Source organism: Netta rufina (assembly GCF_964035555.1).
Source record: "Netta rufina genome assembly, chromosome: 3".
Lineage (NCBI taxonomy): Eukaryota > Metazoa > Chordata > Aves > Anseriformes > Anatidae > Netta > Netta rufina.
The window spans coordinates 37972659-37997058 of record NC_140125.1 but is presented as its reverse complement, the minus strand read 5'-3'; the positions used below and the strand labels follow the sequence as shown (position 1 = coordinate 37997058).

Below are 24400 nucleotides of genomic sequence, written 5' to 3'. Positions count from 1 at the left end.
AAGGTATTCTTCACGTGTTAATCTCTCTTGTCTGCGTTTTGCAGCCTCTTTTGCTATGGGCAGTTACGCTGAACATCCTATGGAAAGACCATAGAGGAGGGGTGAAACGGTAAACCACAAGAAGCTGAAAAAATCTGATTATCTCGTGATGTGGCAGCTGATAGGGTTAGAAGTAGAAAGGAGCAGTAACTACCACTGCAACTTTGAGACTTTTCTGTGTGGCTTTGTCCACTGTATAAAATGGTGCTGAGCTGAGACGCTGGGTCATTTGCTTTCCAGATGCAAACATTTCAATCACTCTAAGACCCTCAAAACTATTCATATAAATGTGGTATAAATTCTTGCTTTTATGATCAACCTTTCTCTCCACAGAGAATCGTAATGAACTTGGCCTTGAGACATCCAGGTCTGCCTTTGTACTCTGCTCTTTCTTCTTTTAATGAGATGGTCTGAACTTTTGCCCTTCTGCAGTGTGGTGGGTGAAAGAGCTCTCTTGGTCCTAGGATGTGACCATTCCACAAGCATGATGATTGGGGAAAAAGGAAGTACAGAATTATTTTTGTGTTATGATTGATGTGCGTGGTCATGAGTACTGGCATGTGTTATACAGGCTCCAGTATGTAGCTTACAGGCTGTTACATTGAAGATTTATTTCCAAGTATTTGGAAAGTAGATTTTGATGCAGACAGTGGAGTAGCATACATAAAGTCAGCAGTTCTCCACCTATTTCTTCATGAGTACAGCTTTAAGGGTGGTGGTGCTCTGCTGATGCCTGCTCAGAGGTATAGTGGCCTGCTTCTGGCTCTGGGCTGGCATGTTGCTGCTTTTGCACAGGGGATGTTCAAAAAGTCTCCTGTGCTGGCACCTGTGGACAGAGACACTGAAGATCGGTGCATTGAAGTGTCCATGGAAAGTTCTGCTCGCTGAACTGCATTGCTCCTCACATCAGAGCGGTTTCTGTGTCATCCTGAGCCACGTGCAGCCATGAGGATGTGGACAAAGGGGATGCAATAGGGTGTCAAAGCCTGGTGCTCATCACCAGCACTGAAAGGAGCCATATACCTGCTTAGAAGGAAGGACAAAGTGCAAGCTGCGGAGATGATGGGGGGCGATTCTAAGTCACCTTTGGAGGTTTCCATTGTAAAGGACAAACGATGTGCGCCTTCAGTGTCACTGAAAAATCCTTTGTGATTTAGTGCAGTGAGCATATCCCATGTTGTCCTATTTTGAGAAGCTCCACCAAGGCCAGCCTTCTAAGGATCCACAGTGAAGGTGCATATTCCAGGTTCTGCCCAGACAAACCTATTGATCTCCACTGAATGTCTCCCTTAGTGGCTTAGAGATGGGTACTCTCTGCTTTTATACCTCCTGAAAAGTCCCTTTTGCTAACTGTACTCTTTAAGGTAGGTTTTGGGGCTGGCAAACAGGCATTCTGGGTTAAGAATTTATCCTTTTAACCATAGATACCTGATCTCACCATCAAACACGTTCAGGTTGGCTCTAAAAACATAAAGAAATTATCTTAAAAATCTAGAGACCTGAAACAAGTGTGAGCTGTTTAATTATTTTTTCTTTTGCTGCCCATGCGTTACAGCTATGCTTTCCTCTGCCGGGCAGAACCTGTGCGAGCATGCACTCCTCTGGAAGCCTGATGTCCCCGATGTCTGGGCTGTTCACTGTCTGTCTGGTATGCATGAGGCCCCGTGGCTGGCCCGTGAAACCACAGAGCCTTCGGAGCAACTCGCAGTGTTTGCAGTTAGCTGAGGGTGCTGGCAGGGTCAGCCGGGACACCCTCTGGTAGTGCCTGCGTCCTTTGGGCTCAAAGCAGCCATCTGTGAATTCTCTTCCTCTTTGTGTCCCTGTAATGTCACAGCTGACAAGTCTGTACCTTTCACTGATATTTTTGTTTTTTTCTTCATTCCCAGGGTATACAGCTGCATGACTTTCAGAGCCTTCTCTGTGTCCTCCTGCTTAGAGGAAACTGTTTACTCTATTGCCTGACTTGTGCTGATGTCTTAACCCCTTCTTGGTGCACTCAGGAGATGGGGTTTAAGCAGAGAGCAACAGAGAGGTCTGGGGCTGCCTTTCCCAAGCCCCCAGCACTGCTGTTGCCCGTGTACTGCTGCCAGATAAAGCAGCAGGAGGCAGAGTGCCTTCTGCCCTTGTTCTGCCCGTGGCAAAAGCCCATGGGGAAAGGAGGGCTTTGGAGTCACGTCCAAGCCAAGGCTTTGCAAGCTGGAACTACAGAAGTGAGACAAACTATAGAGACATCAGATGATAAGTTAGACTAGGCTGGACGTTCCCTGTGGACAGCTTTGGAGCCAAGGCCAAGAATGAAGGGACAAAATGGTCACGTTGGCAACCCTGAATTGAAATCCTTGCAAGCTTTTTCTCAGGAGTTGCTTCCATGCCTGCCAGCTGTGAAACCAGAGCCCCCTCTCCTTTCGCACCCCTCCTCCCTTCCTCAGCTCAAATGAGCCCAGCATTTGAACTCTGGTGACTTTGGCATGTGCAGATGAGTGATAGGGAATTAATGAATCCTGCCCCTTCTTTTTATTTTTGTTACTCCACAGGTGCTGGTGTTTTCAGTCAGGTCCGTTTCCTGAACAAATGGAGTTCTGCATTTTTTTCAGGCCTCAAAGAAAACTCTCAGCAAGGGATTTGGGATTGGCGAGGAATGAATAGATGAGCCATCTGATGTACCCTGCAGATCAGCAGACTCGGACTCTGCCAGACCAGCAGGGGAAGTGGCAGCTGAGCCAGAGACGCTCCATACAGAGTGTTCGGTTCCCCCATCCCCAAATTCAAATCAAAGTGCTAGTGGTAAAAGTGCCAGGGCAAATCTGGCCTGTTGATCCATGTCTAGGGTGACAAGGCTTCCATACAGATCCAGAGCATACCTGGAAACAGTATGCCACAAAGATGACTGAGGAGCAGTAGAAAACCAGAGTCGCTTACAGACAGGCTGGAAGTCCATTTACCTAGACAATAACTGTGTAAGTAGGTAGCTGTGTTTCCATTAGCTGTGGCTCCAGTGTGATATTTAGGGAGAGCTTGAAAGAACAGCTTGTACATGTAAGCTGAACCATGTTACTGCTTTCTAGGCCTTGAGAGTGGTGGGAATCATATGCTCTGCCAGGTGGCAGACCTTGTTGGCCAGGCTTTGGCTCAAACCCTTCCATAGTGGGCACTGACTAGACCCAGCAGCCACTCTGCTGCAATCACCTGTGTGCCTTTCTTGATTTAGATTCGACTGGCTCGCTCTTGTTCAAAGAGTGATCCCTTGTGGGAAGACATGCTGTTCCTATGGTTAAAACTGACCTGTGGTTCAGGGCCATCTTGTATTCGCTGTTGGTTTCCACCCGTCTCTCTTAGCAGTGACAGCCAGACCCCTCCCAGTAATGCTCACAATGGGGTGACCAATGACATCGTGTTGGAGGGGATTTTGTGACCACAGAAGTCATTTTGTTGTGGCTTTCATGGTCTGCTGTTTGCCAAGCATATGATCCCAGGCAAGTCCCTGCAATACATGTTTTTGGAAGGTCTCATCTGTTTTATTTATTATTTGAATTTATTCTTAGTGATTGCTTAGTAATTGGTGTTTCCTCTGCTGCCCTGTCCGGAGGCACTAAGCGGGATAATTTAACACTAAACTAGAGGTGTTGGGTTCACAGTACTTGCTGGGCTCCTCTGTCTTGTAGAGATGAGGGCCTTTTATGACAGTGTTCAGAGACTAAGTGCATTGTTTTGAAAGGGTTTCAGATGGATGGAGGATAAATGTGGCAAAAAAACAACAATTTCAGTGACTAATTTGATGGAATATAAGGTAGAAATAACTTCCAGCAAAAATTAAAGCTTTTCAGGATATTCCACGATATCACCACAGCTTACAGCCTCTGGATGCTGGGATTTGTTTTTGTAGGAAGAAACTGTTGGCCAAACCACTTGAAATAGCTTGCATTTTAGAGTGCTGTGAAGCACTGAAGCTTCTGGTGGAGCAGCATCTAGCTCCTGACATAATCGTGATTTAAGGCTGTGGCTGAAATGGAGCCTCCTGATGCTGCCCTGCTGCAGGGACTGGGTGTGTGGACATGTTGGGTGATGCTCATCTCCTAGCAGCACTGCTCGGCCCCAAGGAATTTAAAGAAGTCCATCGTCAGCCTGTAAAACAAGTTAAAAAGTCTTTTGCTTGCTCCTAGCCCATGCCCTTCCTTTAATTCAGGGGCCTCCTGCCTCTGTGACTCTCTGGGTCAGCTGGAAGTGGGACTGGAGCAGGGGTGCTGCACAGCCACCATTTTGTGCAGGGCCTGGCCTCCTCAGCCTCCTGCATCCCTGCCCTGCGCCTTGCCCCTCTGCATGCTCCCCCTGCCTCAGCCACAGCAGGCAGGTGGTTTAGTGGGTTTCTGTTGGGTTTTGTCTTTATGGACATTGCATCACGGGGCATGGTTTCTTGCTTCCCGTGTTCCCTTCACCTCAGCCTTCTGCTGTACCCTAAGCAGTGCGATTTCTCTTTACGTTGTAATGTTTCCTGGCGCTTTGTAGAGCTTCCTCTTTCGGTTCTTTTTTTCAAACAAAGCCACATCATCTATGTTTATTTTTTGTGATAGGCACTCAAGTTTTGACTGCCTTGTTTTTCCTGGAAGACTGGGGACAGCTGGGAAGCTGGCTGGTAGTGTTAACAGCATGGAAGCAGAGCAAGTTAGAGAACTGAGACTTCTTTTTTTTTTTGTTTTAGTCTGCTTAAAACTTTGTGCTGCCAAAAGCTTTAAAATGCCAATGAGTGTCAGACATCCATGCCTTCAGTCAAAGCATACCAGCTCTTCTGTGGATGGTCCTCAGCAAAACTGAAGAAAAGCACAATGGTTGCCCTGCTGGATGTTCTTCTGAAAACTGGGTTTTGAGTAAAGTTACAGCACATCTAATGAACACAGGCTTATTATTATTATTATTATTATTATTATTATTATTATTATTTTGAAATCTTTTTCATTAAACAAGTGAAAACGTCTGCAAAATCCTTAAGTTGGAACAAGGAGGTTGTATATCATTATGTAGCATTTCATAGAATCAGTCAGGTTGGGAAAGACCTCTAAGATCATCTAGTCCAACCTTTAACCTAGCACTAAAGGCCACAACTAAACCTGCTACTGAGTTCTAAATCTGCAGGTATCTTGAAGATCTCCAAGGATGGTGATTCAAAATTAATTGTGCTGATTTAATGTAAATTAAATGATGGGTTAAATTGAACTGAAAGTTCCTATGTGCTCTTACACCAAATCAACTAAAATTATTTGTGACAAATATTAATATTTAAGCTGTATCCAACTGTATACAGGTCCCTAGGTTTAAAACTACAACCAGATGATAAGGTTAAATTAATAATAATAATAAAATCAGCAGGCAATAGAACTCTTCTGTTGTCCTGTGGAGGTGGTGAAAATGAAACCATTACAAAAACAGAAACGCACATATAAAAAGCAGATGTAAGATGAAGGCTGTTTATTAATATAGAAGCTGATCCTTTGCACTGTACAGTGATTCAAGAGATTGTCCAAACTCTTAAATATTTGAAAATGAAGCTGTGATGCCTGCCTTTGAACTGTTCATTGTCAGAGTTTTAAATATTTACTTTTGAACCCCAGTAGTGTGATATGAATTCATCCTTCTTGAGAGTTATGCTATTCCTAGAATGACCTTGCCTTAAGAATACCTGTATTTTGTCTGTTAATATATATTACTGTCCTCTTGACGCAGTAACTTGTCTGTAAGCAAATACAGGCATGCAGCACTTACTGTCTGGGTTAGGTTCAGAACTGCTCAAATCGGTGTTAGAGGACTTGAAGCACTACTGCCTAATTGGGGATTTCTCCCAAAGTGAGGCTGAATAAGAGGGCTTTGCTCTGAGAAGGGGCAGGGGTGGTGTTTCGTCTCTGCTGTCAGTGTGGTATTTTGATGGGGCAGGGTTGTGCCGCAAAGCTACGCATACCAGTTCAGGGGTTCCTTAGTGTGTTACTCGGTAAATGTGCAAGCCTCTAAATGATCACTTCCAATCCCTGCAACTTTATCAAGAGGGAGGGAGTCACTGGTTTGTGAGCAGAAAGCATTTGTGTAACAGGAGGTGGGATTGGTGGGAGGGTTCTTAGCTTGAACTGATTTTGCTGTTTTCTGGGAGTTTTTTAACCCTAAAACGTTCCAATTTTAGAGTGAGGCATAACTTGTGTGCCCTCAAAAAGACTTTCCACATTTCCTTACTCATGTCATTTCCTCCTTTTAAGTAGAAGCCACAGCAGATTGTAAAATAAACTTTCCATCATGTAAATAACAGTGCTCCCAAGTTGTAGGTCTCAGCTCTGATGCCAACAGTTCTGTTTGAGACCAGCGGGAGGGACTTTTTAATTGAAATAGGGAGGCTGAGCACAGGCGCTGCCTCTCTTCCTTCCATTTCCCTTTCTGCAGGTGGAAGAAAGACTCAGAAACCAAACCCTTCTGTTCATTCTCAGCTCTGCTACTAATATTCTCCATGACCTTCAGCAAATCTCTGTTCTTCATGCCTTAGCTCTTGAAAAATAACACGAGGAAATAAAACTACATTTCCAGATTGGCCTGGTAGTTAGGAATAATCCCAGGGCTACTGAACTGAATGTGTCACCTTTGTTATAGGCTGGTCACTGGTGGCTTTAGGCTACTGCGAGTCATGTAGCCAAATTGATGTTACTTCATCTCTGCCTGCATCTATGCAAATAGGAGTTAACGAGTTGCTGCATCTCGTGGCTGGCTTGTCACGTGGAGGCCTCCAGAGGGAGGATGAGGAGAGGCTGCCCTGGAAAGTCCCCAGCTGTTGCTAGGCTCCACAGCGTTGCTGTTTCCTTATCCAAAAGTCTGCGCTCAGGTTTGGAGAGAAAAGGGAAATCCAAGGGATGGAAAACTCTGTGAAGATGGTTAGCTTACTGTCTGTAAAGCATGGATTTGCTATGCTGGGTGCAGAGCGCATGTGGCTGCAAGAGGTGGAAGCAATTTGATTAGATAGAATAACATTCAATACCTGGCCGCCTATTTATTCTCAGCCACAGGATCATGTAGCTCGCTTGTTCTCTCTCCCTTCTGTTCCTCCCACTGTTGTGTCTCTTCTGACACTCTTGGACCTTTGCAGTGATGCTGGAAGAGTGCAGCACAAGTGGTCTCGTTGTGCTTCCAGTCTTAGTGGATGCAGGGAAACCCATCTATTCCAGAGGGCCTCCTCTGCTGAGCCTTGTGCTCTGCTTTTACAGCCTGTAACCACAGGGATGTCACGTTTTGATTTTATTCCTGAGTCTGTCAGGAGCCATACCAGAGATCACAATTAACTAATGCAAATTGTTAGGTAGGATGTTGTGCTCCTGCTACACAATGCAGCCTCTTTGAGCTGTGGCAAATAGCATTAAGATCCTTACGTGATTAAAGCTCCTCACGACAGCATCAGCAAAAAGGGTACCTCCATTTTTTGCCAGAAGCATAGAGATCTTAGGATACAGCTGAGCACTTGAGTTCCTCCTGGTGGAGTCTGGCAGTTTGTCATCCACCCACGGCTACTTCAAACTTTTCAGTCAGCCTTTGTCATCTTCTCTAAAGGTAGCTGCACAGCTGTAATTGCTGTCTCTGTTGTTCCTCCTTATTTGTCTTAATAAGAGGCCAGGGTGTACACACTGAAGGTCTTGCTGCCTCTGCTAATTTGTAGTTGGGAAACTGTTTTGTCGCACCCTGATGGAGTCCTCAGGGCATCTGTGGATGGGACTGTGGTGGGGGTTGGACTGGGAGGTGTGTGCTTCTCCTCTTTGGGCTGCCACCAGTGGTCACCATCCTGTGGTGCTGCTGAGGCCTTGTGGTGTGCAGTGTCACAGCCTTGCTCCTCCATCTGTAGGGGTTCAGCCAGTTCAGAAGAAAAGCTTACAGAGAGACCAAAACTTTTTCAAGACCTCACAACTCTTCATATTACCTTTCCCAGCTCCCTGTAGTTTGTCAGCCCCGCCAGATTCTTCGTGCTCCTCGGTCTTCTCACTGAGTGGTTGCAGGGGGACTTTAAAAAGGCAGTAACCTCCTGGTAAATACCAGCCTCCCAGTAACTGCCTTGCAGCATGGCTGGGAACGGAGCCCTGTGTTTTTATAGGACTTCTCAGAGAATTACTTGCTCAGCTGGACAGCACAGGCTTGGGTCAGTTCAGCCCAGCAGTTCCCTGTGTCTCCTCCTGCCTGGTTTGTGCAAAGACCTGGTGGTGTCCTTTCAGGTAAGACGCCTTGGGCTGTGCTGACAGGGCAGCCTGTGCTTCCAGCGCAGACCTAGGGGCAGAGGCATCAGCTGTGGCCACGATTGAGTCCCTTGATGAATAACAAAAGGCAGCGTTGGGTTTCACCTGCAGAAGGATTAAAAGAAAAATCTCACAATCCTTACAGCACCTCTCTTCATCCCCATGCGTGCTTGGACAATGAATTGCATTTTTCTCAGACCCCAAAGTACCCATTTACAAGTTTCAAGATGTGCTGCAGTGTCTGTCTTTTTTCCAGACACACATGCATGCTGTAAGCATGCTGAGGGATGGATTTTGGATCAGAGAGGCTAGTGCATGTAGAAAAAGTGTGTGGGTTTCCAGTCCCCTTTCCAAATTTTGGGTGGCTGTGTGGATTAGCACTGTAAAAATGCGTTTGTGGAGCACAGAATGACAGAAGCTGTTGGAGGAGTGGGATTCCCACTGCGCAAGTACATTCTACTGGAAAAAAATAATATATTTCACCTGAGAACTGTCTTCAGTTGTTCGTTGGTTCTGTTTTTTTTTTGGGGGGGGTGCTATAAGTGTATTATTTTTTAAAAAATTGTTTTGAGTCTTTTATTCTTGCTTTTATCTTGTCCTTTTATTGGAAAAAGCAACAAGACTACAAACAAAAGAAGCAAGGAAATAGGAAGATCTCACTATGTACTGTTCATGTTAGGAGGGTGGTGGGACGTTTTTCCACAGGTCTTCTGTCATAAGAATGTCATCTGAAAAACACTTCAGTTGCTTTGTTAAAGTGTGTGTGTGTGGAGGGAGAAGTGTTTTCCCACCCTTTACACAGCTTTCCAAGTGGAAAGTGTAGAAAACAGTCAGGAGCTAGGAAAATCTATTATTTCTTTCAAAAACTGCTGGAGAAATTTCTTCCTGTCGTGTCCCCCTCACCAAGGTTTTCAGTGTAAAAAATGAGGTACTTTTAATGGAGAATGTGTTTTCTCTTCAAGCCTTGTTTTTCCACTTGGAGTGTTTTTTGGGATTTTTTTTGAGGGGAAAGAATGATTTTATTCACTTGCCAACTTTCAGAGTGCTGCCTCAGAACTGGGATAGAGCTGCAACTCACCCATGTATTTCTGTAGTTACACTGAAGTAATTACTGTTTCAAGTATGTCCTGGTGGCTGAATGGTGTGGTTCATACCTTATGATGACTTTAATGGTTCTTACAGTTTATAGCAAAGGGTTTTAGGGCTGTGGGCAGGTGCTTTTTACTTCTTTTCTAATTTGAAATAAACATAATGAAAGTAACTTAAATAATGGGAACATCCACACTTGCATTAAATAGGCTATTTTTTTCTTCATAAAAGGAAGATGAATTCACCTGCTTCAGGGCAGAGTCTAACCACCAATTGACAGAAGTTAGGAAGAAAATTCCTTTCAGGCAGTTGTTTCATTTCCTCCTCTTTGGCATTCCTTGTACTTCCTTTTGAAACCTGGGGTGTCAGCCACTGCTAAGGGACTCTGTCTAGGCTGGGTGAAAGAATCTCAGATTCGGCTGATTGCCTGATGGCCACTTCTGGTAGTTCTTAGTCCTGTCTTTCATATCTCACTTAACCATCCATCCATCCATCTTGTTCGATAATTAAATATTGATGAAAAGAGACTCCCTACAATCTCTCTTTCTGTTCCCTCATGCTACTGCTACTAATCCCTGGATTCTAATTCTCTTTCAGAAGATGCTGCTCAAGAAGAATTGTGGAACGAAGACTAGAGTAATTAAAATTCGTGTAAGTTGCCCTTCACTGGTGCACTTCCTTCATCTTTCCACAAATATCTGAATGTGGTGATTGTCTTCAAACATCTACACCTGCAAGTTTATTTCTGGAGGTTTCCTTTGGCTTGATCAGCTGCATAACAGAAGTTGCTGATCCGGAGTATATAGACTGTAGTAGCAATTCAGGTTGAGTGCTGATGAAGCTAATCGTACAGAGGCGTTTTCCATTTTGGAGGCCATGGGTTCAAAGCTTCCTTGGAGCAAAACTCTACGTCTCTTGTGATGAACTCATATTGCTATGCATCGCTGTCCTGTGTCGTTTGGATCCTTCTTGACCGAATGTGCTGATCTGGGGTAGCAAGTGGTGTTTGGCAAGAGTGAGTGTCATTGGTGGTAGACAGATCTGGTCAGGGACAGCAGTAGTGTGCTGTGCTGGTGTCTGCAGAGGGGTATGGGATGTGGGACTGGGTGACGAGAGTGCTAGATTGCTTGGATGGCTTTGCAGCTGGAGTGGCAGTGCAGTGTCTGAGCATCTTGCATTCTTGACTGCACACACATGTAGCTGGTCTAGGTTTGTTCCCACTCTCCTGCTTGTACTTCGTGCTGTCTGCACCTCTGAGTCTTCGTGTCTAGTACCCCATCCCTGACTTTTCAACCACCCCATCTCCTGTGTGGGTACCTTGGATATCTTTCAGTCAGCACTGTATGGCACTGCAGGAGAAGCGTGTATGACCTTGCGCATTGCAGCCAAAACAAGTGCCTCAGTCTCCTGAGCCCCTCGTGATCCTCCACATATTTGTGATATGCAGGCAAAAGCAGCTCAGGGGGAAGAAAACAGATATCCTTTGTGATAAAACTGCTGCACTAATTATAGCCAGCAACGATGTCTTAAAGAGGGGTGAATGGTGGAATGGGATCCCTCAGGGTTTACACTTTGCCTGTCAGGAAATGGGGCTGATGATGCCTTGGTGTACCCAGAAGTGCTAGCGTGTGTATGTATGCAGCTGGGGGGTGCCCTTGCCCACCACAGTTTTGGGGGTGCCTTTGGTTATTTGAGAGGCCGAGGAGCAGGTGGGGCTGGCTAGAGCAGGAGCAGAGCTGGATGGTGTGTCTTGGACTCCTTGTGTACCTTCTACCATAGCACTTCATGACTTCCAGCAGCCCCACTGTGACCTGATCCTTCTGACTGCATGACAAATCCTGACCTGTTTTGTATCCTCTTGTGCTCCTGCCTCCGTTGTTTTCAGTGGAGCTGTCTCCCTTGTGAGCATTCTCCAGACTGTGCCTGTCCTTCAGACCTATCGGCAGTCTAATCCCGTTCTAGTCCGATGTGTTTATCACATTCTTCTTACCCCTGCCCCATGTGCTTTCCTTTTTCTTTTTTGGTTCTGCCTGGGTGTCCCTGGACTGGGGCACTGTGGTGAGGTGATTCCCCAGGGCCCGAGCTCATTACTGCGGCTTTGAGAACCCCTGGAGAAGCTGAGAGACAGAATTATCCCTTCGCTCTCTGCTGAGCTCGCCTCAGCTCACACTAAAATAAACAGCAGGAACGGAGAGGACACCTTTCTGACAGATGGCGTGGCGTCTGCGGGTCTCTGGCCAGCCCTGCCCAGCTGGGACAGCGCTACCTGAGGCGCTCGTGCAGTTTCCATGCCGACAGCGTGTGGTATGTCAGCCTCTGGCCTGGTGGCAGACGTAGAGGAGTGTTTGTGCTTCCATTTTTCAGGCGATTGTGGGAACTTTTGTGTACGCAGCTCAGAGAGGAGGCAGCAGGCCCCTGGCTGAGTATCATGCCTCAGCTCTGGAAGCAGCTGAGGGAGGTCGGTACCTCTGAAGGGTGATGCTGTGCTCGCACACAAAGGGAAACCTCAATCCAGGCTTGGCATGGCTTTCCTTCACAGTGGTGCCCCGGGACAGGACAAGGGGTAATGGGCACAAACTGAAACACAGGAAATTCAAGTTGCCTGGAGAACTTGTGGAGTCTCTGTCCTTGGAGATACTCAGAACATGCCTGGGCAGAGGCTTGGGCAACATCCTGCAGCCAACTGTGCTCTGGGCGGGAGCTTTGGACTAGAGCCTGCTCCACGGGCACCTGCCAACCTCAGCCATTCTGTGATTTCTGGCTTTTTGCCCAGACCTCTGAAACTCAGAAACTGTGAGCACACCAGGGACCTTGGTACACTCGGGAGGGTTCTTCTGAGGCCCTCCTGCCTGTGGCCTCTTGCAGAGGATGGTAGCAGGAGGCCAGCTGAGAGGCCTGCTTGTGTTGTGTAGCCCAGGGAAGCCCTGATGTACAAGTGCTCTTGTTTCAGTACAGGTAAAGAGCATCCAGCCTCTCACTGATCTGAGATGGGCAGTGACCTCCAGACAGAGTAGAACTGTGGAGATGCAGCAAATAAACCAATCTGAAGGGCAGGCAGAGAAGCAGTGCTGCCTAAGGTGTTTTTGCGAGGGCTGTGAATCGGAGATCCTTGCTTTCTTCCCATGGTTCTGCTGCTGAGGAAGGAGGGAAGAAGGGATTATGTATGCACCCTGCATGCCTTGTTTTTACCTCCAGTGTGAGGGTGATGGTGGCAGTGACCTGCCAGCCAGCAGACATGCTTAGCTCAGTAATGTCAGTGAAGCGTTTTCATGCTATTCTTGGTGAGGACAGTGTCTCCTGTGGTTGTGAGATAACATACGCTTGTAAAAATACCCTCCTCTGATTGATATTTTTATTGCCTTGACATCTTGGGGCTTTGCTGGCGTGTCAGGACCCAAGGTGATGCTCTCTCCTGCATCATCCCAGCCATGCTGTTCTGCCCTCTTCTTCTGGAAGAGCCTCCCAGATGAGTGTCAGATGGAGGAGCCCTGTCTGTGCCCTCGGGCATTGACACAGTTTCATCCCTTGGAAGTGATCACGCTCCTGGAAAGCCTTTCTGGAGCAGGTGGCCCAGGCTGGCCTTTGCTTTTCCATGTGCTGTTTGAACGCTAAGATGCCACCTTGTCATTGTCCCCTGTGCTTAAGCTTCCTGGGGGCCAGCTCAGATGGTGTTAGGCTGCAGCCTTTCCACTCGCTCAGCGGTTCTTCTTCTTACATGGGATGATGAGGCAGCGATGTGACAAGTCTCTGAACCTAGAGACTTAGACCTAGAGACATTAATAAACCTCCCAAATGTGCGGCTGCTCAGTCATGTTTGAAACATTTTGGGGGAATAACAGCTTTGAGAGGGCAGGGCCTGTAAGTGAGGAAAAAATAGTGTTAAAAGAAATCTCCCTCCTGTCCCTCTGCCTGCCCGCCCCCAGTGAAGGATAATGGATCAGGAGAATGAGGCCCTGTGGGCAGGCACACAGAGACAAATCAGAGGTGACAGCGTGCGTATGAAGTATGGATCTGTGCAGAACGGGTGCATGTGGCACAGCACGCCTCAGTGCAAGGTGAGGGGTTGGCCTCCATAACCTATCTGTAATTCCAGAGTCTGTCCATAATACCACAGGCCTTCAGTTGTCCAGAGCCTCTTGGGGTGAGGGTTGCGATTTGGTCCCCTGTCTTGTTCCTCCTTCACAAACTCCTGCTTGCAGTCTCTAAATGTGACTGATGGAGCTTATCTCAGGAGCACTAAGTGGGTAGAAGACACCATTGGTGAGCCCCTGGGAGTCTTGAGAGCTCTTGTTGCGACATGCAGAAAGAGAGTAAGGATTTCAAGGCCAATCTGATAACCTGCCCGATCAGAGAGGTGTTTTCTGCTATGTAAAAAAATAAAAAATAATTTTAAATCGGAACATAAACCTCCTGCGCTCTTGCCTTGATCATATTGGTGCTTGAGAACACCCTCGGCTTGGACATGGGCCAGATCCCTGGAATGACTTCCCCATCTCTTATCTCTCACATCTGTATCCTAAAAGACCACTGCAGAAACATGCTGGGTTTTCTTCCCCTGAAACAAGGGACCTTTTCAGCTTGGAGCTGAGCAGGAGATACGCTGGCCTGAGTTGTTTTGGCTGAGCTGTTCACGAATGCAAGGCGTGCTAGGTGACAGTAATATTTGTGCAGACCTCTGGTTCGGGCTGCACAGGAAGCAGTAAAGGTTTCACAAGAGGTCAGAAGACTCTTTCTGTGTTTAGCCATACATACATATATATTGCCCCTTCCATTGCAGGCTCCCAAGGTGCTTTGCAAGCATGGCTAAATATAACATCCCAGAGGCAGATAAATATCATGATCGCAATTTCAGAGCGGGTTAAACTGAGAAACCAGCAAAGATTGTGACTTGTTTTAAGAGGGTGTGAGGAAGGCTGAGGTTTCAGCTTTGATCTTCAGCCCCCATTCCTGGAGCTCTGTCCTTCTCCATACTGTATCATGCAGTCTAAACAGTTCCGATATCTCAGGGAGCAGAGATCCCAAACTGCAGCTTCCTGTCGGTTTGTCCAACCCTCCTGCTTGTGTTCAGTATGTGACTGAGTGCCGAACCTAGAACCTGCCCTTTAGAAGCAGAAGGACTCACCTTCTGAGTCACATCCTTGGCTTATGTGCTGGGCACTGTCCCCTTGTGGGGATTTTAGCACTCCAGTTACCTAGGCAGCCTTTTGTCTCCAGTTGGAGACAAAAAAGGATCGCTCATCTCTGCTGAGCAAACTGGAGAAGATCCTCTGCTAACCGAGGGCATGAATGTCCTCTGGCCAGTTGGTGAAACCAGCTCCCCCCGTGCTCCTTCCAGCCAAGCCACCCAGCTGCCTACTGAAGATCTCTGTGCAGCGATGGCAAGGCCTGGAGAACCCCAGGCCCTGATGTGAATGCTTCCTGACAAAAAGACTTTGTCCAGAGTTTTCTCAGTGCGGGGAAGGATGGGATGCCTCCGTCTGTTTAAAAACTAACCCAAATATCTGGCTCCAGACACTGTTTTATTTAGCACTGCCTTTATTGGGTCTCATAGCAAAGGCTAACCAGCCTCCAGCCTGTCCGTAGCAGCTTGAGGAGGGACTTTCACGTCTCTTTCCTTTGCTCCATTAAAGAAAAGAATGTTTATTGCTGCCTGCTTTTCATAAATTCCTGCCATGGATGCCCTTGCACCCATTAAATCATGTAAGTGCTTGCAGAGGAGATGCTGTGGAATAACCCAGAGCTGTGCAATCCACATAGCACTGGGAAAGTAGTGAGTGGCTAGTGAATCAGGATGCTGAGATCCTGATTTCAGCTCAGCCCCTGGCTTGGGTGGGTCTGGTTTAGGAGCAGGCACAGGGGGAAGTGGAAAGGAGGTGAGGACGGAGGTGCAGCCTGGAGACACGCTGCTCTTGGGGCAGCCTCGTGTGTCTGTGGTGGCTGTGCTGTGGTTCAGGGGCTAGGGAACGTGGCCAGGAAATGGGTTGTGGGGTTGAGAGAGCGCTGGGTTTGGAGGCGTTGGGGTTACACCTGCGTGATGGAGCTGAGAGAGGAAGGCAGGGGACAGCAGAGGGTCGCAGTGGCCCTGCCTCTCCTTTTTCTGGCGGAGCTTCAGGCCCAGGATGGTCGCTTGGGCACGTCTTTCACCGCTGCATCCAGGCCCGCTGCTCCCCTTTGTTCACATGGCTGTGGGAACCTGGCACCCGTTCCCGATCCCAGTCCCCAGCGCTGCAATCCTTTCCCACACACCTCTCCCATAATACGCCCGCTTCCTGCGCTTGGCTTCCACGGCTGGAGCGGTTTGTCCAGAGGCAAGCGTGCTGCGGCAGCATGTGTTCGCAGCCTGCTCGTGCCAGGATAATTAATACTCATTTTGCAGCGTTAATTTGGGCTCCCTTTAAGTTGAAAGCAGAGCTCTGCTCTGTGCCAGCCTGCCTGGCCGCAGGGAAGAGGATGTCCCCAGGCTCACACGGGGAGCAGCACGTGCTCAGGTAGGCACCACGTGCTGGCCTCGAGAGAGGAACCGTGCCTGGGGCTCCTGGCCCAAAACGAGGAGGATGATGAGGGCAGGCTGCTCCTGTCGCTCTGGAGGCAGGGAGGATGCTCTTGCCCCACCAGGAAGAGAGGGGAAGCTGGGGTTCGTTCACTTGTACCCAAGGGATTCGTGTGGCCTTCAGACTAGCATCTTCTCTGGGACCTTGGGGTGGTGAGTTCCCAAACTGAAAAACCCTATGAATGACCCGTCTGTGCCTTTTCATCGCACACCCTCCATGCGTCAGGTTGTCAGGCAGGCAAAGTCAAAGCTTGCAGGCAGCTTTCTCAAAGACACATCTCAGAGATGTGTGAGGGAGGAGAAGAAAGGCTTGTTACACCGGTGCCAGCAAGGGCTTGGAGCTGGAGCTGGCCCGTTCCTGCTCTTGGGCAAGTGACCAGCAAGCGTTTGCCCAGCCCTTTGAAGTGCCTCCCAGAAAAGTTCAGTGTTGTCTGCCTGGTGGCACCTCTTGAAGTCTGGTAGTTGCCATCTGACAACTCTCGTGCACGCATTTGCAAATGTTGGATGGATTTTTTTTTTCCTTCCCTTGTAAGAGGAACAGCGAGGTGTTTGTAAACTGCTGAGCTGGTCTCTGCGGCGTGGTTGCGCAGAAGGATGTAGGTGTCGGGCAGCCTCGCGCTGGTGGAGGTGACAGGCCTCGTAGGGAAGGCTCATGGAGAAAATAGAAAAACAGGGCTAACTGCAAAGTTTTGCTCTTCCTCGTTAGGACAGCAGCTGGAGTTGATGTTTTTCTTAGAAGAAAAAGGAGAAGAGTGGTCCTAAACTGTCATGGTCCATCTGGCTGTTCCCTGAAGTTAAACCGCACATGGACGTGGTGGTGATGGAGAGACCTTTGAGAGGGAAGGGGCTTGCCTTCAGAAAGTTATTTCTTGGGCTGTTCCAGGTTTGTGACTGGAATAAATTGTCAGAGGCCAACAGGAGTTAATGAAGAAGCAGCTAGATGTGAATTGCTGTTCCACGGGTGGAGCTGGTCCTGCTCATCAACGACTGTCCTGAAAAGTGCCTGAAGCCAGACTCTCATTGAAAGGAAATTACTTCTCATCAGGAGGTCGCAAAGCACAGAGGTGTTATTCATCCTGGCTGCCTGAGTGTGGTTTACGTGTTGTACTCCTGCTTTATGCAGGAGAAACTGCGGCACAGGTGATGAGAAGCCGCTGCTTGGGACTGTGTCCAGGATTAGAGGTGTGGCTCGGGGGTCCCCATTCCCTGCTTGCAGCTGCTGGTTTCACACATCAAAGCTGCAGAGTCACCAATTTCTCTCCTAACAATGTGGCATGGGTGAAAGGCAGGAGGATGAGGTGGAATTAAAAGCACTGCACCTCTCAGGGCTCTGCCGTGGCTCGTTCAGCTGTTAGCAGGGCGGCTGTGCCCCAGCCGGGCAGCATTGCGGGCAGGCGCCTGTCTCTGCCAAGGCTCCTCTGGGGATTTATTCCTTTCCACGCGGGGTGGTGGTGGGAATCGGATGCGCCTTTACAACTTGCAATTACATGCTGCCTTTCATCCCAAAGGACTTCTTAACAAGTGAGTCTACGGGCTGCAAAGGGATCGTTCACCCACTGCTGAGAGGCGTCCACCGCTGGAAGACAGGAAGCAGAGAAGGGACTCCTGTGCTGGCTTGGCCCTGAGTAGGGAACAGGTTGGCAGAGCGCACACACTGCTCCGATTTTGAGTCCTGCCAGGATCCTGGAGCTCTTATGAAAGAGAAGCAAAGAGTATTAAGCAGATCTGTGTTTCGTATCACCCCTAGCACACCACTCCCTTCTAGGACATTGTTGTGTTAGGTAACTTCATTTTTCCCCTTCCTTTGGGGATTGTAATTCCCACATCTGAAAGTGTGCTTGGAGCCACGCTTGCCTTTGCTTTGTCCAGAGAAGAGAACCACGTTTCTGTGGAATTATGAGTCCAAAATTAAGTTATTTCACAATCAGCGTTTTGGATATTTTCCCAGACTTCATAGGGGCAAGGGAGGGGTTTCTAGGAGCAGTGGGCTTTTGTGTTAGTTATTTACCCTTCACCTGTTTATCTTCTTCCTGTGTACTTCTTCCCTGCCAGAAGGTACAGTTGTGTCCCAGGTGGTTTATGCAGCAGTTGCCCATGTCTTTGGCTTTCTGAGGGCTGCTAATAGGACTGAAGTCCTGCATCTCTTCTGTGTTGTCTACTCTCACCCTTCTTCTCTGGGGCACCTGCATCCTGTCACAGCCCATACCATCTCTAGCTGTGCTTTATATTGATGTGTTTGAGATGTTTTAAGCCGGGTTGCTGGTTTACCAGCTGTATTTAATGGTGGTAGTACAGTCGGTCGCTACAGTACAGGTTTGGAAGTTGAGGGCCCTCCTTGGCTCGAGCTGAGGTGCGAGCGGACAAGGTCCACGTGAGGGGGGACAGCTGCTTTGTAGTTTTGAGTCAGGAAGAAGTGGGTACATGCCTAGAGGAGTAAGGAAGAGTTGCAGGTGTACCAGGGGCGAAATGAGGTGTGCGAGAGCAGGTGAGCGTGCACACAGGGTCGTGTGTGACGGGGCACCCAGGCATGGGTGCCTTCCTGCCGGCAGCCGTGTGGCTGTATCTTGGGCTGTTCTCCAGCTGTGTAAATACATTGCTTAACAAACGGAGGGCTCTGGTTAATGATTGCCGTTAGCGCGGGGCCCATATTAGGCTCCGTTTGGTGCCGGCTGCCCGGCTGCCTGGATGCCATCGGAGTGAAGGCAGCCGGCTGAAGTGTTGAGGAGCCTCCGCAGGAGCCGGCCTGGGCTTGCTCAGCAGGGGCTGTCAGGCAGGGCTGTGGCAAGCTCCCCAGGGCCTGCTGCAGCAGGGGCGACTCAAACGGCCTTCTGGAGAAGGAGTGACATCCCTGGTGTCACAGGCTGGCGCTGGGTGCCCAAAGGGAAGGGCAGGCTGGCTGGGAGGCAGCTGGCCCAAGCAGCGGGCCGGGAGGGACGTGTTCCCCGCTCTGGCAGCTGGCCCCATCTCTCTCCTCGTTCTGGGAACAGACCTACAGGGCTTTGCCTCGCACTGCTCAGTGGGGCCAGACCACCACATGCTGTGATCCCAAATGGTGTCGTGGGCTAAGCCAGATCAGGCCTGGTCATCCCTAGAGCAGGGTACAAGCTCCAGAGAAAACACGCAGTCCTGTGGGAAGAGCGGGGCCGTTTCGTGCAAGGTCCCTAGCAGAGGAGGTGCCCTGTCATCACTAGTGGAGCAGGTTCCTCACGGTGCCCTAGGGAGGCTTTTTGCCCCCAGAAGGCCCAGATTGCAGCCCCACAACTCCTTCCTGCCCAGAGCCTGGTGAGGTCTGTGGACAATTCTTGTCTGTTCTCTGGAGCCGTCTCTCCCCAGCCTCTCTTCCATCTGCCGTCCGCCAGAAATGAACTGATTTCAGCTGCCTTCCCTAATCCCGTCTGGCATTTCAAAATGGAGGGGACTGCCAGGATCTTTGTTCCTGCTCCCTCTTGGCACTGGCAGGGGACCTTCTCTGCTCTGCAGAAGGACAAATGTGCTGATTTATTCTGCCCCTTAGCTTTGAATAGGGGTTGCTACGTTACCCCACAGCTCTGGGGCTTGCCAGAGCACACACCATATATAACCCCACAGCAGGTGGCTATTGAGGAAAGGCCCTTAAATCTGCCTCTCTTGTTTCTTGTGTTGCTGGCCAAGGTGTCAGGGGGCTGTAGCAGGGCATGATTTGCTGGCTGAAACTCCGGGCACGGCTGATGCCAAGCACCATGTTGGCATTTTCCATTCTCAAACGCCCATCTCAATTTGCAGAGGAGGGACCAACCAGGCAGGAACACGCTGCCCACGCTGGCTTTTTAGAAGCCCTTTCTGACACGAAGGCTGCCCCCTGGGGCTGAGCTGTGACCAAAATCCTGGACGTAGAGGCTCCCAGATCCTCCTGCACACAAGGCCAGGCTTGGAAGCTTTCTTCTGGTGTGAGTGTTTGGGTGAGCTGGACTGTTTGGGCAGCTATCCAGGAAAAGCTGTGTGCACCTGTCCTATGATGACAAGTGAAAACCCATCCAGGACAGAGGCAGGTGGTACCCAAACATCAGTGTGCCGTGCTGATACGTGGTTGCAGCTGTCTGAAAGACCTGACTTGGAAGTGCCTCTGTCTTAGAGGAAACAGCAGAGTTGGTGATTGCTCCTAAAAAGCCTAATTATTTGAGAAACAGCCCCTTAGTGCAAGCTGGGTGAGGAGATGCTGTGGATCTTGCTAGAAAGGGAGTGGAAAAGGCAACAGGGAGGTAACACCCAAGCCCACGCCAGCTCTCCTCTTGCCAGACCTTTTCCACTCTCCATGAAAACAAGTGACACCTCCCAGCAGTGATGGGAGTGAGATGAGTGGTGGGGCATTTCCATGAGCTTCTGAGCTGCTGAACTTTTTTATCAGTAGCTTGCACCTGTCTGTTGGGAATGAGCTCTGCAGGAGCATGAGTAAGTACTCTGCTGGCCCAGAGAGCGGTGGGACCTCCTCTCCTGGCCAAAGAGCATCTGCAAGGAGGTCACCCCGTTGGTGCTTCTGCTTGCCTATGGAAAAAAACACAGTTCCTGAGATCTAAATGGAAAACATTTTATATGTTATGGGGTTGAAAGGTTAATTTGGTATCGTTTTTCTTCTGGGATCTGTGGGTCCCAGGAAGGTCTAGTGGGGGGCAGCATTCCTATCCAGTCACGCAGTGCATGGGTATTTCTGGTCTCCTCACTTCGGATGAGCTCTGACCATGCTCTGAACACCAGGAGGGGAAGGGGAGAGAGTTATCTTTGGAGGCTATGGTACAAACCAAGCTGAAGAGCCTTCGGGTGGGATTTTTTTGCACCAAGCGTTTCCCAGCCATTCCTCACTGACTTGTTTTGGGAATTTGTTAATTAAACCATGGCTCAGACAATCCCAAGGCTTTACAGGTAATGTCAGCTACTGTAGGTCCTGCATGTGCATCCATTTCACAGCCAGGACTGTTCTGGGAATCTGTCTTCATTTATTTTTTTCTTTACACGTAAGCAATCCTCATTCAGGGAAATTCCCTCCCAGGAGGCCTGGACAATAACTGGCATGAGACAGAGAGTTGGCTTGAGTGTCACCTTCTAGCCTACACTTAAAACCCAGGGAAGGCCTGATTTCCAGACGTGCTGAGCATCTGGCCCTTAGGCTGATTTCTACAGGAGTCCAAAGAGCTCTAGAACTTCTGAATTTCAAGTCTGCCCACAAGAAACTGGAGCTTACCCCAAAAGCCAGTCAAATGCTTCTGGGTGTGAAGTGATTTCAGAAGAAAGAAAGAGCAGAGAGGATGCAGGTGGATGGGAAGTGGGAAAATTTAAGCATCAAATAAAGTCCATCAAAACAGAAAAAAAAAAAAAAAAACAGAAACACACACACACACAAAAACCAAACAAACAAACAAAGAAAAAAAACAGGTAAGGGGAAGTGTGGTAAATGGGATGGGAGAAGAAACAGTGATGAAGCCTAAACTGTAGAGCCAAACTTCTGGAGCATTTCAGTGTCTGGGACTTCATGGATTGAGAAAGGGTGATCTGTAAATTATTACTGGAGACCTGTTGAAAAAATAAGACTGAAGAATGGGGGTTCAGAGGTGGCCTGGTTTATCTCCCTGCTCTGAAAGTGTAGATCCCTGCTTTATAGACAAGAGAATCTGAATTCAGCTCTTCTGTATGATGCACTCTGGCAGTGATGCTTTTGGGACTCTGGGTTTCCAAAGGCATTGCTGATTTCCTCTCCCTGTTCCACATACCTGGGTGGCTACAGGTGCCATGAATCCATGAGGAGGTATGGTTGTACCAGAGAGGTGGGGGCAAGACAAAGAGTTTGAAGCAAGAACTTCACTGCTTGCAGCTGATGTGAGCACTGACTTCATCCCTCTTCTTATTCCCCTGCAGAGCATCAACGGAGGCCGCCCGCCACCCCACTTCGTGTACGATCCATCCACCTTTGCCTTCCGTTCCCTCAGCACCTTGAAGCCTCTGAGCCCAATAGCTCCAGTGGAAGAACCGTCATGTGCCTACTGAAGGAATTTCTCCAGAAACCTCAGGAACTATCAACCAACCACCTGCCGGGCAGTGAGAAGGGCTGTGGTGATGCCCAGGGAGGTTGGGTGGGGGAAGAAGGGGGCAATGACACATCTTTGCAATACAGTCTCTCTGGCAGCAGGAAACATACGGCTCTGCAGCAGTGACTGCTTTTGTACCATTGCCACTTCCGAATACTGGTAATTGGAGAGATTTTGTCTTTCAAGGGCAAAATGAGACAGTCACAAACTGCAAGGGCAGCCATCAAGGCAAGCGCATGGATGTGGTAGTTGAAGATATCCCTGAGGGTTTCAGGGGCTAGTGTGGTCCACGTTGTGGCTGTGATGAGTGATCAGGTTGTGACACCCAGTCCAGTCAATTTTCCAAGAGTACTTAGGTCTACAATGCTTTGGTGTAGACCTGACCCTTCTCCCAGTCAGAAGTGAGCTCAGGATCGGAGACAGAGGCTGTACAGGGCTGCCTGCAAAGCAAGAAGCTCTCTCTCTGAGATTATGATCGCATTCACTTCAAGCTCTCTTGAGCAGAAGACTCCAGGAGAGGCATATGGGACAGGGTAACTGGAAAATCTAGTTACATGTTTCAGTTGCTCTGCTGGCAACTCCGTAATATCTAAAATAGGATTTAAATGTGAGGAAATTCTAGAATGGGGGCTAGGATAAGATTACAGAATGGAGGGTCCATGTTCAGCCATCCACAGAAAAAGAATGCCCACCTTCAGTCTTGGTATCACCGGGGAGAAGTGATGGGGTGATCTGTGCGCTCTTGGGTCTCTGTCTCTGTTTTGTGTTACGCAGCATTTGTCCCTGCCATTGTCCCAGTACTCTGCTGCACCTGTGGTGATGCTGAAGGCAACTGGCATCACCAAACTCAACCAAATCAAATGTGTCCAGCAAGTTTTCCCCTCCCCTGATAGGCTGGCTATTAAATTCAGAGAGACCCCGCTTCTGCACCAGTGGAGCGAGTATTCCCAGATGTAGCATGGAGTGGGAGGAAGGGGTCTTTGTTTTGTGGTCACCTGTTGGTGGAAGAAACAGGAGGGGATTTTGAATGAAGCTGAGGGACAGTTCTCCATGGACAGTCCTACAGGAGGTAGGATGGTGCTTGGCCTTCTTACCACTGGAGTTTGTCTGGGGTCTGCCCTTGAGGCATGTGGGCACTTTGTGCTATGAGGCAGCAGCAGCTAATGGGAGAAGCTCTTCACCATTCTGTCATGGTGAGGTAGAGGAACAAAACATTTCCTCTTGCTTCATCAGATGAATCTTCATTGCCAGCACCTGGTGAAGAGAGTAACCTCTTTGTCTAGGCATTCTCCCCTTGAGCTTGTATCTGGCTGGGTGCAAGTAATTTACCTGTCTGGATCAAGAGGAGCAACTCTGAGTAATATTAGATCCATTTTAGTTTTAAATCTGTTCCACTGTGAAGGTTTTTGATGGCACTCCGGATGAGACCAGTGGTCAGTCTAGCTCGGAGTGGGAGGCCAGAGAGTGAACCAGCGTGCATGGTACTTTCTGGGCCCTTCCCTGAGACAACTGGGGAAAAGCCTGAAGGCCACCAAGGCCTGGGGACCTGAATGCCCCACCACTGCCCTTCTCCCTCCCCAGGCAGAGCGGCTGGGCCAGGCAGTGAGGGGATGGCTGTCCTGAGGCTGCCCCAGCTCTGCCTGCTCCTTGTCCCCAGGCCATCGCAGCTAGGCCACTGCCAGGGTTTGCTGGTGAGGTGCCTCGGGCAGAGTGCTGTGGTTCCCTGCAAATAGTCCCTTCTTCTGACACAGGCCCATTCCTCTACTCATTCCTCCTGTTCCTGTAGAGACTCTGCTTATCTTGTTTTGATGGCTCACCTCAGCTTTTTATCTGCTGCCAGATGGAGCTAGCCAGGGCAGGCTGGGAAGCATCACCACCTCAAACCGAACCCCCATGCTCATGGGAAGGGACAGCCACAGCCTGCTGCCCATCTGAAGAGGCACGTTCCCTGTGCAGACAGTCGGGGTAGCAGCCCCCATGGCCCCGTGCTTCCCTCGGCGCTGCTGAAATGGGAGCTGCTGCAGTGCTCGGCCCTGGAGCTGTGTTCTGCTGGTCCATGGGTGCTGCAGGCTGCCTTCCCTGGGGGTCCAGGGCTGCAAATGGGATGTCCTGCCAATATTGTTGCCTTTTAGTACTTTTGTAACTTTTCTCTGTCTCTTCTTTTTCAATCAGAAGGAAAAATAAAAATAATGAAATAAAGCGTAACAGCTGCTATATTCACACCTCTGGTGGGTCGCGTGTGTTTGCTGTCTTCTGGGTGCTTATGGGCAGGGGTATATGAGGTGATGGAGCAGAGCAAGCTGTGACACAGCACAGACAATCCCAGGCAAAATCACAGGCTGTGCCTGCAAGAGGATGGCCTCGAAAAACATACCACCAAGAGCTTTTCTAAAACATTTTTGTTTTTAAATAAACCAGAATCA

General features: G+C 49.0%; 1 protein-coding gene across 2 annotated transcripts in view; it reads left to right on the top strand.

The window, feature by feature from the left end:
• Positions 1–24199, top strand: part of LOC311207710 (uncharacterized protein) — a 50734-nt gene extending 26535 nt beyond the window's left edge. The window contains exons 4-5 of one of the 2 annotated variants that reach the window (XM_084283914.1): positions 9969–10022; positions 21808–24199. In XM_084283914.1, coding sequence (XP_084140040.1) covers positions 9969–10022; positions 21808–21936 — 183 coding nt within the window. In that variant the 3' untranslated portion in view covers positions 21937–24199. The remainder of the gene's footprint in view (positions 1–9968; positions 10023–21807) is intronic. The other variant, XM_084283915.1, reaches the window with a different exon arrangement.
• The last annotated feature ends 201 nt before the right edge of the window (positions 24200–24400 follow it).